This window comes from Melopsittacus undulatus, chromosome 17 (assembly GCF_012275295.1).
Source record: "Melopsittacus undulatus isolate bMelUnd1 chromosome 17, bMelUnd1.mat.Z, whole genome shotgun sequence".
Lineage (NCBI taxonomy): Eukaryota > Metazoa > Chordata > Aves > Psittaciformes > Psittaculidae > Melopsittacus > Melopsittacus undulatus.
Genome location: NC_047543.1, coordinates 4,639,734 through 4,652,842, shown reverse-complemented (window position 1 = coordinate 4,652,842; position 13,109 = coordinate 4,639,734). Strand labels below are relative to the sequence as shown.

At 55.8% G+C, this 13,109-nt stretch overlaps 1 protein-coding gene across 1 annotated transcript in view; it reads right to left on the bottom strand.

The window, feature by feature from the left end:
• The window catches only part of KCNH6 (potassium voltage-gated channel subfamily H member 6), a 29,051-nt gene that overhangs the window by 4,113 nt on the left and 11,829 nt on the right, over positions 1-13,109 (bottom strand). The window contains exons 4-8 of the mRNA XM_034070171.1: positions 7,374-7,585; positions 4,189-4,617; positions 3,119-3,518; positions 2,336-2,535; positions 8-260 (exon numbers count right to left, since the gene is read on the bottom strand). Of these exons, the coding sequence (XP_033926062.1) occupies positions 8-260; positions 2,336-2,535; positions 3,119-3,518; positions 4,189-4,617; positions 7,374-7,585 (1,494 nt within the window). The remainder of the gene's footprint in view (positions 1-7; positions 261-2,335; positions 2,536-3,118; positions 3,519-4,188; positions 4,618-7,373; positions 7,586-13,109) is intronic.

Sequence of the window (13,109 nt, the reverse complement as noted above, 5' to 3'; positions counted from 1 at the left end):
CTTCCACCTAAGATTGCCACCACGATGTCTTCCCGGAGGATCTCGATGGAGCCCCTGGAGATGAAGTAGAGCGTGGTGAGGACGTCTCCATAGTGCACCAGGGTGTCCCCGGGCGGTGCATGGGTTGTCTTGAACTTCATGGCCAGGGCACGCAGGCAGCCTTTGCTGGCTCCTCGGAAGGCTTTGCAGTTCTGGAGCAGCGTGCGGTTGAGGTGCAGGCAGATGTCTGCCTGCAGGCAGTCAGGGAAGCCCTTCAGCACCTGCGAGAGCGAGGGAGAGATCACACCACCATCTGCCCCACACAGTGTGCAGTCATAGGATCATGGAATGGTTTGGGTTGGAAGGGAGCTTAAAGCTCATCCAGCTCCAACCCCTTGCCGTGGGCAGGGATACCTCCCACTGGAGCAGCTGCTCCAAGCCCCTGTGTCCAGCCTGGCCTTGAGCACTGCCAGGGATGAAGCATTCACCACTTCTTTAGGCAGCCTGTGCCAGTGCCTCAGCACCCTCACAGCAAAAAACTTCCTTAAATCTAACCTAAATCTCCCCTGTTTCAGTTTGAACCCATCACCCCTTGTCCTATCCCTACATTCCCTGATGAAGAGCCCCTCTCCAGCATCCTTGTAGCCCCTTGCAGACACTGGAAGCTGCTCTGAGGTCTCCATGCAGCTTCTCTTCTCCAGGCAGTGGCTTCCCCAGTATGGCTGTGCCAAATGGGTAGCCCCGGAGGCCAGAAGCTGGGCACATCTCTGATCTTCCCGTGTTGGATGCCTGCCTGCCTGTCCCTGCAGATGGCCAGGGATGAGAGCAATAAATAACAACAACCAGCTCAACCTATTTATACCCACTGGTGGCATTCCCCCTTTTCATCTTTACACCCACTAATCCTGGCTGAATGAGAGCTCAGACTGGTAACAAAGTGCTGTCCTAATTAAACATCACCTGCCTTGAGTGCCAAGCAGCAGCACGGGCCAGTGGTGGGCAGCAAATATACCTGTGGCAAACACCTTGTGTTGAACAAGAGCTAAATCTGAAGGTGAAATCAAGGTCAAACTCCCCATGTGCTGCTGCTGTTCATGGTGCTGGGGTAAAATGAGCCTGGATTTGGGCTGGTTTTGGCCCTAGGGCTTTCCTCTCTGCTCACATCCTGTTGGCAGTCAAATCTGGGACATCCAGGCTGCTCCATCAGGATCCCACAGGCTAATGGCAGTGCCTTAGATTCCCTCCTGGGAAATGAGGGATGGATGCATTGATCGGGCTGTGGGATGATTGATCAGCTCGGATTGCATCTCAGCAGCATCCAGCAGGAATTGGTGTGAGCGACAGCACGTCCAAGCTGCAAGCTCAGCTTGGCACAGGGGATTTGTGACCTGGGTTTGCACTAAGCCAGGTGAACCCGGGCTTGGTAGGGTGCCATGGCTTTGCTTCTAGTTATTGCCACTGAGGTCTCCTCCATGGGAGAGGTTTAACCTGAAGCTCTCCCAGTGCTGCCCAGTTCTCTAATGTGGCAGCAGCAACTGAAGACAAGAGAGGTTGGATTCATGCAAATCTGTGTCCTGATGGTGGTCAGGGATGGAAGAGCATCAAGTTGTAGGAAAAAAGGTGGCATGAACTGAGAATGAGTGCGACAATGACCTGCCCAGGGCCAAGAGATGGGGAGTACAAGGTCCCTTCTCTCTCCTTGCCTTGTCCTTCCTTATTCCTCTCTGTGTCTTGCATCTCTCAAGCCAGCACATTTTTACACCCTGTACCCTTGATCTCATCCCCAGCCCAGGACTCCTCAGCTGAGCACCCTCCTCATCCTCATGCTGCCCTGGTGCCATTGGTACCAGGTTCCCTGCCAGGCTCGGAGACACGGCGCCATGGCCCCACATTGATCCCCCTTTGCCAACAAACATCCTCCTCTCCCGGCTCTAATTAAAATGGATCGAGGTTTATTTAAATGCCCTCCTTTCCCTGCCGCTCAGAGCGGGATGCACTTTGCTTAGCAACCAGCAGCATGGAGAGGAGCCGGATCGATCCCTGCTCCGTGGCTCTGTGACACCAACAGACACCGGCTCGGAAGTGCTTGGTGCTGGTGAGGCCTCTGAGCTCCTCACCAGTGCTCCAGCACCAAACCTGTGCTCCAGCCAAGAAGCATCTTCATGGCCTCTGAATAGAAGCATAGGGATGGACAGACAGATGGGGAGAAGGAGAAAGGGATGGGCAGACTTTGCCTCCAGCCTCCCAAGTCTTCTCCTGCCTCCCTGATGGAAAGGATGGGTTTGTCTGAGCTAGAACCTGGGTTGTTCAGAACAAGGTGCCGTGAGGACATGGGACCTCCGTGCCGCATACTCACCGCATTCATGTCGATGCCGTTGGTGTAGGACCAGGCATGCTGGAAATACTCCTCCAGGCGCTGACGCAGGGGGTTGGGGATCTGATGGAAGCGGATGAACTCCTTAACCCGCAGCATCTGTGTGTGGTAACGGGCTGTGCCCGAGTACAAGCGCTGGATGATAGCGGAGACGTTGCCGAAGATGCTGGCGTACATCAGAGCTGCAATGAGAGAGCAGGACTCAGCAGGACCGGCCAAAACCCAGATCTGCCATGGACCTGAAACTCCTGGATTCTGAAACCCATATTTCTACCTATTTGTCTGTGTGGAAGCAGTGGAGGTGCAGTAAGATACCCTCTTAAAATCATAGAATCATAGAATGGTTTGAGTTGGAAAGGACCTTAGGATCATCCAGTTCCAACCCCCTGCCACAAGCAGGGATGCTTCACACTACAGCAGGTTGCCCAAGGCCCATCCAACCTGGCCCTGAACACTGCAGGGATGGAGCATTCACCACTTCTTTAGGCACCCTGTTCCAGTGCCTCACCACCCTCACAGGGAAGAACTTCTTATATCTAACCTAAATCTCCCCTGTTTCAGTTTGAACCCATCACCCCTTGTGTTTAGTCCCTATGAAGAGCCCCTGTCCAACATCCTTGTAGCCCCCTTCAGACACTGGAAGCTGCTCTGAAGCCTCCACTCAGCTCCTCTTTTCCAGGCTAAAAATCCCATGTGCTCTCCCTGTTTCTCCTCCAGCCTCCAAAGCAGGGATGGGGACAACAGGACACATGCAGGGGCACTCACAGCCAATGAGCATCACACAGATGGAGAAGATCTTCTCAGAGTTGGTGTTGGGTGAGACGTTGCCAAACCCCACACTGGTGAGGCTGCTGAAGGTGAAGTAGAGAGCAGTGACGTATTTATCCTTGATGGATGGCCCGGAGGAGAGGTCGCTGTCATTGTAGCGCTTGCCGATCTGGTCTCCCAGGTTGTCCAACCAACCGATCTTGTGCTCCATGTAGGGCCGCTCCACGTTGCCGATGGCGTACCAGATGCAGGCCAGCCAGTGGGCGATGAGGGCGAAGGTGCACATGAGGAGGAAGAGCACGGCTGCTCCATACTCGGAGTACCGGTCCAGCTTGCGGGCCACGCGGACCAGGCGCAGCAACCGGGCAGTCTTCAGGAGGCCAATGAGGGTGGTGGTCTGCAGGGGATAGGTGAGATTCCTTATGGATAAGCAGGAGGTAAATGTGGCCAAAAGCATGTGTCCAGCCTGTCTGTGCTCCCTTTGAAGGATGAGGATGCATTTCTAGAGCACGAGTCACCTTGTCCTGGAGGTGACATCTGAAATAGGCTTGATGCATCATGCCACAGAAAGGGCTGTTCCCCTCTGTTGACCATAAAGGCAACAAGCTCTGGGATTACAGGAGAGCAAGGTTTGTGTTTCCTGATGGGTCCTCTCCTTGCCAACTATTGCTCCCAAACCAGCTGCCTTTCACCCACCCCACAGGCTCTCAGCTGATATGGGTGCTCCAGGTAGCACAGTAACCACAGGGCCTTCTCACTGCCAACATTCTGAGTCTGGCTGGCAATGCGACCCCAAATTCAGTCCCTAAACTGAGCTTCCAGCCTGCTCTGCTGGGTCAGCCCCAGCAAGGGCAGTGGGCCCAGTTAGAGGCTGTCTTAGCACCTGTGTGGTATTGGACCCTACTCAATAAAATCCCAGCAGCTAAATAACATCCTTGTCCACCCCTCTGACCACCCCTCTTCTTGCAGCCATCCACTGCTTACATCAAGCCATTCATAGCCCTTTCTCCCTCTCCCTTCCATCTCTTGCTGTCCACCCAGGAGTCCCCCCTTATTCCTGCCTGTACCTCATCAGAGCCGGAGCGGAAGATGAGCAGGTCGAAGGGGATGGCAGCAACCATGTCAATGAGGAACCATCCCTTGAAGTAGTGGATGGCGATCTTGCCGGGATGGCTCACCACCTCATCATTGATGTTGACGTAGGTGGTACGGAAGTTGATGACGATGTCCACGATGAACATGATGTCCACGATGAGGTCGATGATGTTGAGCGGGTCGCAGGAGTAGCTGCAGTCCCAGTGCTTCTCCTCCACTTGCTCCTCATTGAGCAGGAAGGCAGCTGAGTACGGTGTGAACACGGCTGTGTAGATGACCAGCAGAAGGATGAGCCAGTCCCACACGGCCTTGAAGGGGCTGTAGTGCAGGATGGTCCATCGGTGGATGCGTGGTGCCTGCAGCTTGTACTCGGGGAGGACATCAGCACCCAGGGACAGCACCTGCCAGGAGATGGATGTGAGGAGGACCAGGAGAGAGGTTGGATAAGGCCAGGAGCTGGGCAAGGGGCTCCCACATGCAGTGAGGAGCATGCAATGAGTTTCCTACATCCTTTTCACCTTTGTTGCCTTCACGTGTGTTTGTCCAGGAGGCAACAGGCAAGTTGAGTGCTATAGAATCGTAGAACCAGAACCAACCAGGTTGGAAAAGACCTTTAAGATGAATCCAACCTTCACCAAGGTCTGCTCAGCTCCTTGTCTGTCTCTGATGGCCAGAGAACCCTTGTGGCAGCTGCTTTATGCCCTACAGACCCTACCAGCAGAGAGAAAAGTGCCTCCTGCTGTGCCTTCTGGTGCCACCAGCCCAGGAGGTAATGGGAGAGCATCCCCAGGGAGGGGGTGACCTGCCCCAGCATGTGAACACGCTCCCATCTGTCCCCGGCTCTGTTTGCCCTCATGGGGACACGCTCCCATGGCACCAGGGAAACCCAACATGTCCCAGCTCTATCCCAGCTCCACAGGACCAATGCCAGCTCCTGCTGGACTCTGAAGCCACCCTTAGGGACCAACGCAAGGGAGGGCTGAGAGATGGTGACAGAAGGGAGCTGGGGTCAGTCAGACCCTCCTGCACAGACACCAGCTTCATTCAAGGGCTTCCCAAGGGCTCCTGCTGCTGTGACCCAGAGCGGATCCCTCCCTACAGCCCCATCCCACCACCCATCACCACTCCTCCATCCTGTTGTATGCATGCAGCCCTGCTCCTACCTGCCTGCAGCTGGCCCTGCGCCCCAGGCGGCAGCTGAGCCTCGAGGTGCGGGTGTCCAGCATGGGGGTCCCCAGTCCCGCGCGCCCCGGCAGCAACCGGCACAGCGGGCGCAGCACCGGGGCCGTGGCATCGCCCGTGCAGCCGCGCATGGTGGGATGCGAAGGGCATCGGGGAGCCCAGTGGGGTTAATCAAAGGCGATCGATGCCGGAGCCCCCGTGGGGATGGAAGCGCCAATGGAGCAGAGGGAGCAGCCGACGTCGGTGCATGGAGAGGGGAGGGACTGGAAAAAGTGACCCAAACACAATCGTTGTGCAGGGGAATGGGCACTGTGGAGGGGAATGGGATATGGGATGAGGTTGGGGCTGGTTCCGTGGGGAAGGGAACGGTGCTTGTTCTCACAGCTGAGATGTGCCCATATGGGCTCCTACACCTTTAGGAAACCCAGCAACATTCCTGTCCTCAGCAGCTGAACCCCCCCGATCCTGCCTGGCTGGAGACAGCTCTGAGGGTCCAGTCCTGACTTTGTGGGTGCTCCTGGCACCCAGCTCTTGAGAGCAGGTCAAACCCCATTGTTTTCCTGGTAGGAGTTAATAAAACAACACAACGCCAAAGATTTGAGGCAGAAAAGGGACAAGAACCCCCCAAAGAGTGTCCAAACCAATGCAGAGCCACAGAATTGTCCCTCTTTGCCCCTCTCGGTGGGGCTGCACCTCCCCATGGACCAGCCGATGTCTGCCTTTCCCTGCCCGCCTGCCCATATTTTTAGATGCCATTAGTGGTGTCTCACCACTGGCTCTGCCTCATCCATGAATTATTCAGCATCCAGGAGCTGTGGCTTGGCAGGATGCCTGGGGGACCTTGGGATGAGGAGAGGCAGGACCCTGGAGGCCATGGGGTGATGTGGTGGGGAGGAGAGGTCCATCCCATTCCCATCCTCACCCCATCCCATCTCCATCCTCACCCCATCCCATCCCCATCTCCATCTCCATCCCCACCCCATCCCATCCCCATCTCCATCCTGCCTGGAGATTGCAGGCAAAGGGAGGATTGACCTCTGTGGGTGCTGCACGGATGCACTGCAGCCACCACCCATCGTCTCCGATCCCATCACCCTACAGTGGTTGGTGCCACCACCCCAGCGGTCCCCATGGCATGGGTATCCCTTGTGATGGGGCCATGGAAGCTGCTCACTGTCCCACTAGGGTGTCCAGGGGATGATCCCATGTCACTGCGGTCACTCCTGAATCAGGGGGACTGAGTGGACTTTGGGATGAAAGGGGCAAACCAGGGGGACAAGAAGCCTAAAACCTGCCCCATGCTGTGCATGGAGGTCATGAGGGGAAAGGTTTGCTAGCACTGAGATGGGAGGACAGGCCTGGTCTGATGGATCAAACTGTCAATCCCGGAGGATTTCCAGGGGTCACTTCCATTAACTGCTACCAGCACCAGCGGGAGCTGCCCCGAGGTGTATTTTGTACATCACGGCTCTCCCGTGCCTCAGTTTCCCCACTGGGGAGAGCTCTCTATTCAACTGCAGGATGAAGCAGCACCTTCCACAGCCACTGACATCCGTGTGTCCCCTATGGGACAGTGCAAGGCCACGCATGTCCCTGTTAGTGACAGGGCACTGCCACAAGTGTGCCCTGCAGGGACAGTGCAGTGCCATGCATGTTGGTGACCGTGCAGTGCCATCTGCTGTCCCTGATGTCACCATGGGTGCTCCCAGGCACCAAACAAAGCCACATGCACACGTATTCTCTTCAAGGCCAACATCCCACCATGGTGTTCCCATGGCCACACATTACCAGAAATGCTAATTTTGGGGGGAAAAGGAGCATTTGAACCATTCAGAAGAGATTTAAGTCAAACACAGGGATGTTGGCATTTCCCAGGATTTCAACTCCAAACCCCACAGGAACGGTTGTGACTGTACCCCAATGGCAGCACCACCACCCCACCGATGCCTTTGGTGGCATCTCAGTACCCACGTACCTGTGTGACCTTCTCGGTGACGTTCTGGGTGCGCTCCATCACCTTGTGGGGAGCAATGATCTCGATCTCTGTGGTGGAGCCCGAGCGATGCTTCTCCAGGTTGAACTCCACGAAGTTGAGCGTGAACTGGGGGATCTGGCTGATGGTTCTGTACTTCATGAGGTCCGAGTCCGAGGTGGAGTTCGGGGGGTTGGGTTTGACGTGGGAAGCCTCTGAAAGAGGATGGAGAGGAGCACTGAGCAGGGCAATGTGAACAGGAGCCGATCTGCAGAGCCCTGGCCTCTGTGAAGGGCATCCAGGAGGTGGGCACCACCACAAGGTACTGGTGTCTGCCTGGCCATAAGGGCTTGGTGCCTTCAGGGTGGCTCAGACATGAAGCCCAATGTGAGATGCCCAAAGTGGGCTGCTTTTCAGCCACATCATCCATCTTTTAGCCATGAAACCTCCTTCAAGGGGCTCGGAGCAGCTGCCAGAATACAGAGGCACCCAAAACCCTTTGCTACCTCTGAAGACCATGACAGGATGGGGACCAGCTCCAGTGAGACCCACGAGGGAGGGATCCCAAAGCAGATGAAGGAGGAGGTGGGTCTCATCCACCCTTGCATGCTCAAGCCTCATCAACAAAGCTTATGAGCTGCTGCCTTGGGTTTTGGCCACCAAACAGCAGGAGATGGATGATTCCCCACGTGGATGCATACTCCATCCCCAGGCTCCAGGTAGGGAGGTCAGAGCTATCTCCTGAAGAAGAGCTGTAGTGGGGCTGGATTCCAGCAGTTTTCCTTAGGGATATGGGACCTCTCTCTCTGGGTCACCCCAGAATGGGTGCAGGGAGAAAGCCCCAGAGGAGGTCAGTTCGTGGCCAGGCTTAGGCAATGTGTAGTCATGGAAGGGAGCATGTACCCACATTCCCTTCAGGAGCATCCCAAGGCATCGTAACCAGTGCCTATCTCTACCAGGCAGAGCAGGGTTACGTTTCCAGTTCTCTGCCCCTCTGTCCCTGCACTCTGATGTTGACCCATGGGCAGGAGGTGTCTGAAGACATCCTGAAGGTGCCCAGTGAACCACTGCCACCCTTCTCCCTGCTCACTCCCCTTCCTTCCCTCTATGTTGTGTGCCCTCCTGAGGATCCATAACCTAAGGATCATGATTCCCACCCCATTTTCTCAAGGCAGACACCACAGACTATCCAACCCCAGTTACTGAAGCTCTTCTTGCCTGACCTCCATTGTATCTGTCACCATCTCCCTGTGGAGAACAAGAGGGCTGGACATGAACATTGTGCTGAAGGTACATTTCCTACAGTGGCCATGCTGGTGTCTCATCCGCCTCCGACACATGGACACAGCTCACATTGCACATGCCTGCAGACCCCTTCCTCCCCTCCCTCAAGGAGAGGTGGGATGGCATCAGGATCCAAATGCAACCTCCTGCAGTCTCACATCTCACACACATCACGATGGATGGCCCTACCCAGAGAACAGGACCTGCCTCCGAGGGGAACCACATGGAGCAGATCCCAGCTTATCTCCACTTTACAGATGGAACAGCAGGGTAAGAGACCTCCCCCCGGGACGTGCTGGACCCACAACAGGACCCACAGCTCCAGGGTTTATCCCTACCTGAATTTGCCCTCCTTTCCCTGAATTTTCTCTGGAACTCAGACCTCGCAGCCTCAAAGTTGTCCAAGGAGGAGACCCTGCGGAGGCTGTGGAAGCTGCCCCCGGGCCGAGACCGAAAGAAACCCCAGGCAGAATACGACCCTCGTGGGCCCACCAAGGGAGGCTCTTGTTTCAGGGACGAGTGTTGCAGAGTGGGGTCAGCCTCCAGGCTCGGCCTCCGCTCCTTTTCCAGGAGGGATTCGGTCTCTGACTGCACACAGTTCTCCTTGGGCGATGTCTTCAAGTCCCTCAAAATCAGGGAGTCACCACCAGGCTTTAAGACAGCCGGGAGAAAGCGGTTCATTAGAAGGGGTCCTCATGTGCTTGGGGGGGAAGGAGAGGGAGCTGGGGGAGGTAAGAGGAGGGGCAGAGGGCTGGGAAGCGCTGCGGATCCGGAGGTCGCCTCCAACTGGGATCAGGACCTGCAATGGGGCAGCCAAAACCCCAGCTCCCATCTCCTACCAGAGGCCGGGGGATGCATTGTGAGGTGATGCTGAGCAGCTGGGAAGCAGGCCAGGGCGAGAAGAGGAGACCCTAAGGGACAGGCTTGCCTGGAGCATCTCCATGGTGTCCCTGCATCCCACCACTGGATATGCCCTTCCCTCACCTGCTGCAAGAGCTCAGGCCACCACCAAGGGTGAGGGTTGGTGCCTTGGGGTCTTGTGTTCATGTCTGTACTGGGGGCATGCTCTGCACCAGGAAGCACTGGAGGAGATGCTGGGCTCCATTTGTAGTCAATCTTCTCCTATAGCCACCCCCATCCATTGCTAAACCTTCTGTTTTCATGGAGACCTAAAGAGTCTTTAACAACTTCTGCAATGGGATGCACAAAGCAGCAGCTTCTGGAACAGAAACCTAGGGGTCTATGCCCATGCCAGCTACGGCCAAGGGAGGAAGCGTGGCACTTGTCACCATCCCTAAGGAACCTGCTGCATGTTTTGGCACTGGGTGTCTGGAGGGGTTGGCAGCCCCTGTATCTGCTGAGCTGCCCCAACTGGACCAAGCTCCACCAAAGTGGTGGGTCATTAGGTTGTCCTCAACACACATCTTCCATTGTGGTGCCCCAAGCAGCTTCAGCCTGTGGGTACCCATAGACTTGAGCACCGCTGGTGTCTGTAGGAGCATCATACCCAGAGCATGCAGCAATGTCACACACATCTTCAACTTGCCATGAGCACGACAGCCTCTGAGTACACGGGCACCTTTTGTCTCATGTATCATGAGTTTGGGAAGCAGCTTTGTCTGGGCTGCCCGGATCCATCCAGCACAGCAGGAACCTGGCGCCTGGGGATGCATTAGCAGAGCAAAAGCCTCTGGCCCACAGCCCTGTGCCTTGAGCTACAGCACTTCAGAAAACAGCCTGTCTTTGCCCAGAGCACTTCTGACAAGCACCAAGAACATCCATCTCTAAAGAGCTCCAACCAACACCATGCCAGCAATGCCAGCATTGCTCTCCATCACAGACAGCGCAGTCTTTGCTGGAGGAGTAAGAAGCCAGAGCTGCTTGTCTCCTGCCAGGAAAACATGGGAATTGTGCCCTGCAAGTCTCTGCTCAGAGCAGACCCGCTCCAGTCACCTGCAGCCACCACCATGTCCCTTCCTCGAGGTGGAAACGACTCCTTGGAGCTCCACTATCATGGATAACCTGCCCTGCAGAGCCAGACCTTCCTCCCAGCTTCACAGCTCAGCACCTCTCCCGCTCCCCCCTCAGAGCAGCACCATCCAGCTCTATCCCACGCCACCAAAGCACCGCCGCTTGCTTCCAGTCCATGCTGGGCCCTATGCCCAACACTGACCCAGCACTGGAACCCCTAACACCGGATACGGCCCGAGCCACAGCAGCTGAGGGACAGCGGGATGGGGAGAGCGGAGGAAGAGCGCTGGGACCTGGCTTAGATCAGACAAAGCTACGGTTACCTTTCCATAGTCAATGGCTACTCCATCAAACTCACTGGTGGGCAGAGATTTCCGCTGGACTTTGAGTCGCCGCAGGGACGGGAGACTACACTTCAACCTCCTACCTTCACCTTGTTAGAGAGAGAGACAAAACACAAGAGACACAGATGTAACCTAGCTGCATGCGAGGGCTGGAGCGGATGGGGCTCTGGAGGGCTATGGAAGACTTTGGGGCATGGCCCTTCCTTCTCCAATGCACTCGCTGTTCCTGTGCCATCACAGTGCTCAAGGCAGAGCCTGACCTGGCAGAAAGCACTGCTGGGCTGGAGGAGAGATCCCCTAGGACTGCAGGCACAAAGTGGGAAAGGTGCAGAGCATCCCTAAGCCAATTACAGAGGTTAAAGCTACTTAAAGGATTTGGACCTGGAGGAAATTGAGCTTCTAAAGCTCCTTGGTGGGAGGGGGGGAGGGAACAACACAAAAGAGGTGGTGAGTTAGCGAGGAATTAAGAAGTTCTAGCAGTTCTGGCCCTGGAGTTATTCAGGATGCTGGACCAAAGAGGGGGAGTCCCTTGCTGCCATCATGGAGACCATGGGACAAGGAGATGGGAAAGAGGTTCAGGAGGAGAAGGGACCATATGTGGAGAGGAACTGGCAGTGCCCCCAATGGAGACACCCAGTATAAAGTCACTTGACCTCTTCTAATGCTGGTCTATGGAGAAGACTGCAGCAGAGTGCATGAGAGCATCCTGCTGTTCATGGCCTGGGCCAGAACCAGGTGTACCCATTGACTGCACCAAAAGTGGCCTAAATCCTGGAGCACATGGGATGCTCCACAAGCTCCCCACAGGGGGAAAAGCACAGGGGACAAAGAGCCCTGATGCTGCTCAGACAGCCCCAAAAATGCCACTGCCAATGGGGGGACCCACACGAGCTCCCTCCACTCACCCCATCTCCAATGCCCAGAGCAGCTTTTCGGCTGGAAGAAGCAAAGGAGCCAATGTTCCCTGCACAGCAGAGAGCCAGGGAGCAGCAATGAGGCTGCCTATGGCCGGGTAATGGAAGACTGAGCCCGAAAACCCACACACGAGAGATGGATCTGGGCTGGCACCAGCAGCTCTGGACCTCCCAACACTCCCAGGGATGCACAGTGCAATCTCCAATGCACGGGAGAGCAACAGGTATCCTTTTGCACCCCATCTTAGGGTGGGATAATGGATGCATCACAGTTCAATGCATACTGAGCTGAGGGGGCTGCAGAGTAGCACTGATCATAGAACCATAGAACCAACAGGGTTGGAGAAGACCTTTGATAACACCCAGTCCAACCATTCCCAGCAGTGCCAAGGCCACCCCTAACCCATGGCACTGAGGGGTGTGAACCCTTGCAGGGCCAGTGCCTGCAGCCCTGCCCTGGGCAGCCTGTTCCAATGCTGAGCACCCTGTGGGGCAGGAATTGTTCCTCAGCTCCATCTAAACCTGCCCTGGTGCAGCTTGAGGCCGGTTCCTCTTGTCCCATCCCTTATTCCTTGGGAGCAGAGCCCAGCCCCTCCTGGCTCCATCCTCCTCTCAGGCACTTGGAGGGAGCCATCAGATCCCCCCTGAGCCTTCTCTTCTCCATCTGAACCCCTCAGCTCCCTCAGCCCTTCCCCATTTCTCTCATGCTCCAGGCCCTGCACCAGCTCCATTGCCCTTCTCTGGCCCCACTGCAGCCCCTCAAGGTCTCTCTTGCAGTGAGGGGCCCAGAGCTGAACACAGGATTCGAGGTGATGCTGGAATTTAAGTGGTACTAAAGCAACACACCCAAAATACAAATCTCATCACTTCACAGACACAGGAACACATGCACAGGCTGTATACACATTCACACACATATGGCTGTAATCCCCAGGTGCCTGAGGGTACACAAAACCTGTCACCACACACAGCATCTCTGCTGATTCAAGCATCTCAGTGGCTCCAGGGGATGGATTTGCATCTAGTGTTATTAAAGCTCCCATTATCACACCAACACAACGGACAGGGTCCCCATCAGTGGTCACAGAACCATTAGGGCAGCCTGTTCCAGGGCTCTGCCACCCTCAGTGGAAAGGAGTTCTTCCTCTTGTTGAGGTTCATGATACCCTGACTTCGGTGACTGGCACAGAGGGCCATGTAACAGGAGCTGCAGCTCTTCTTCCCAT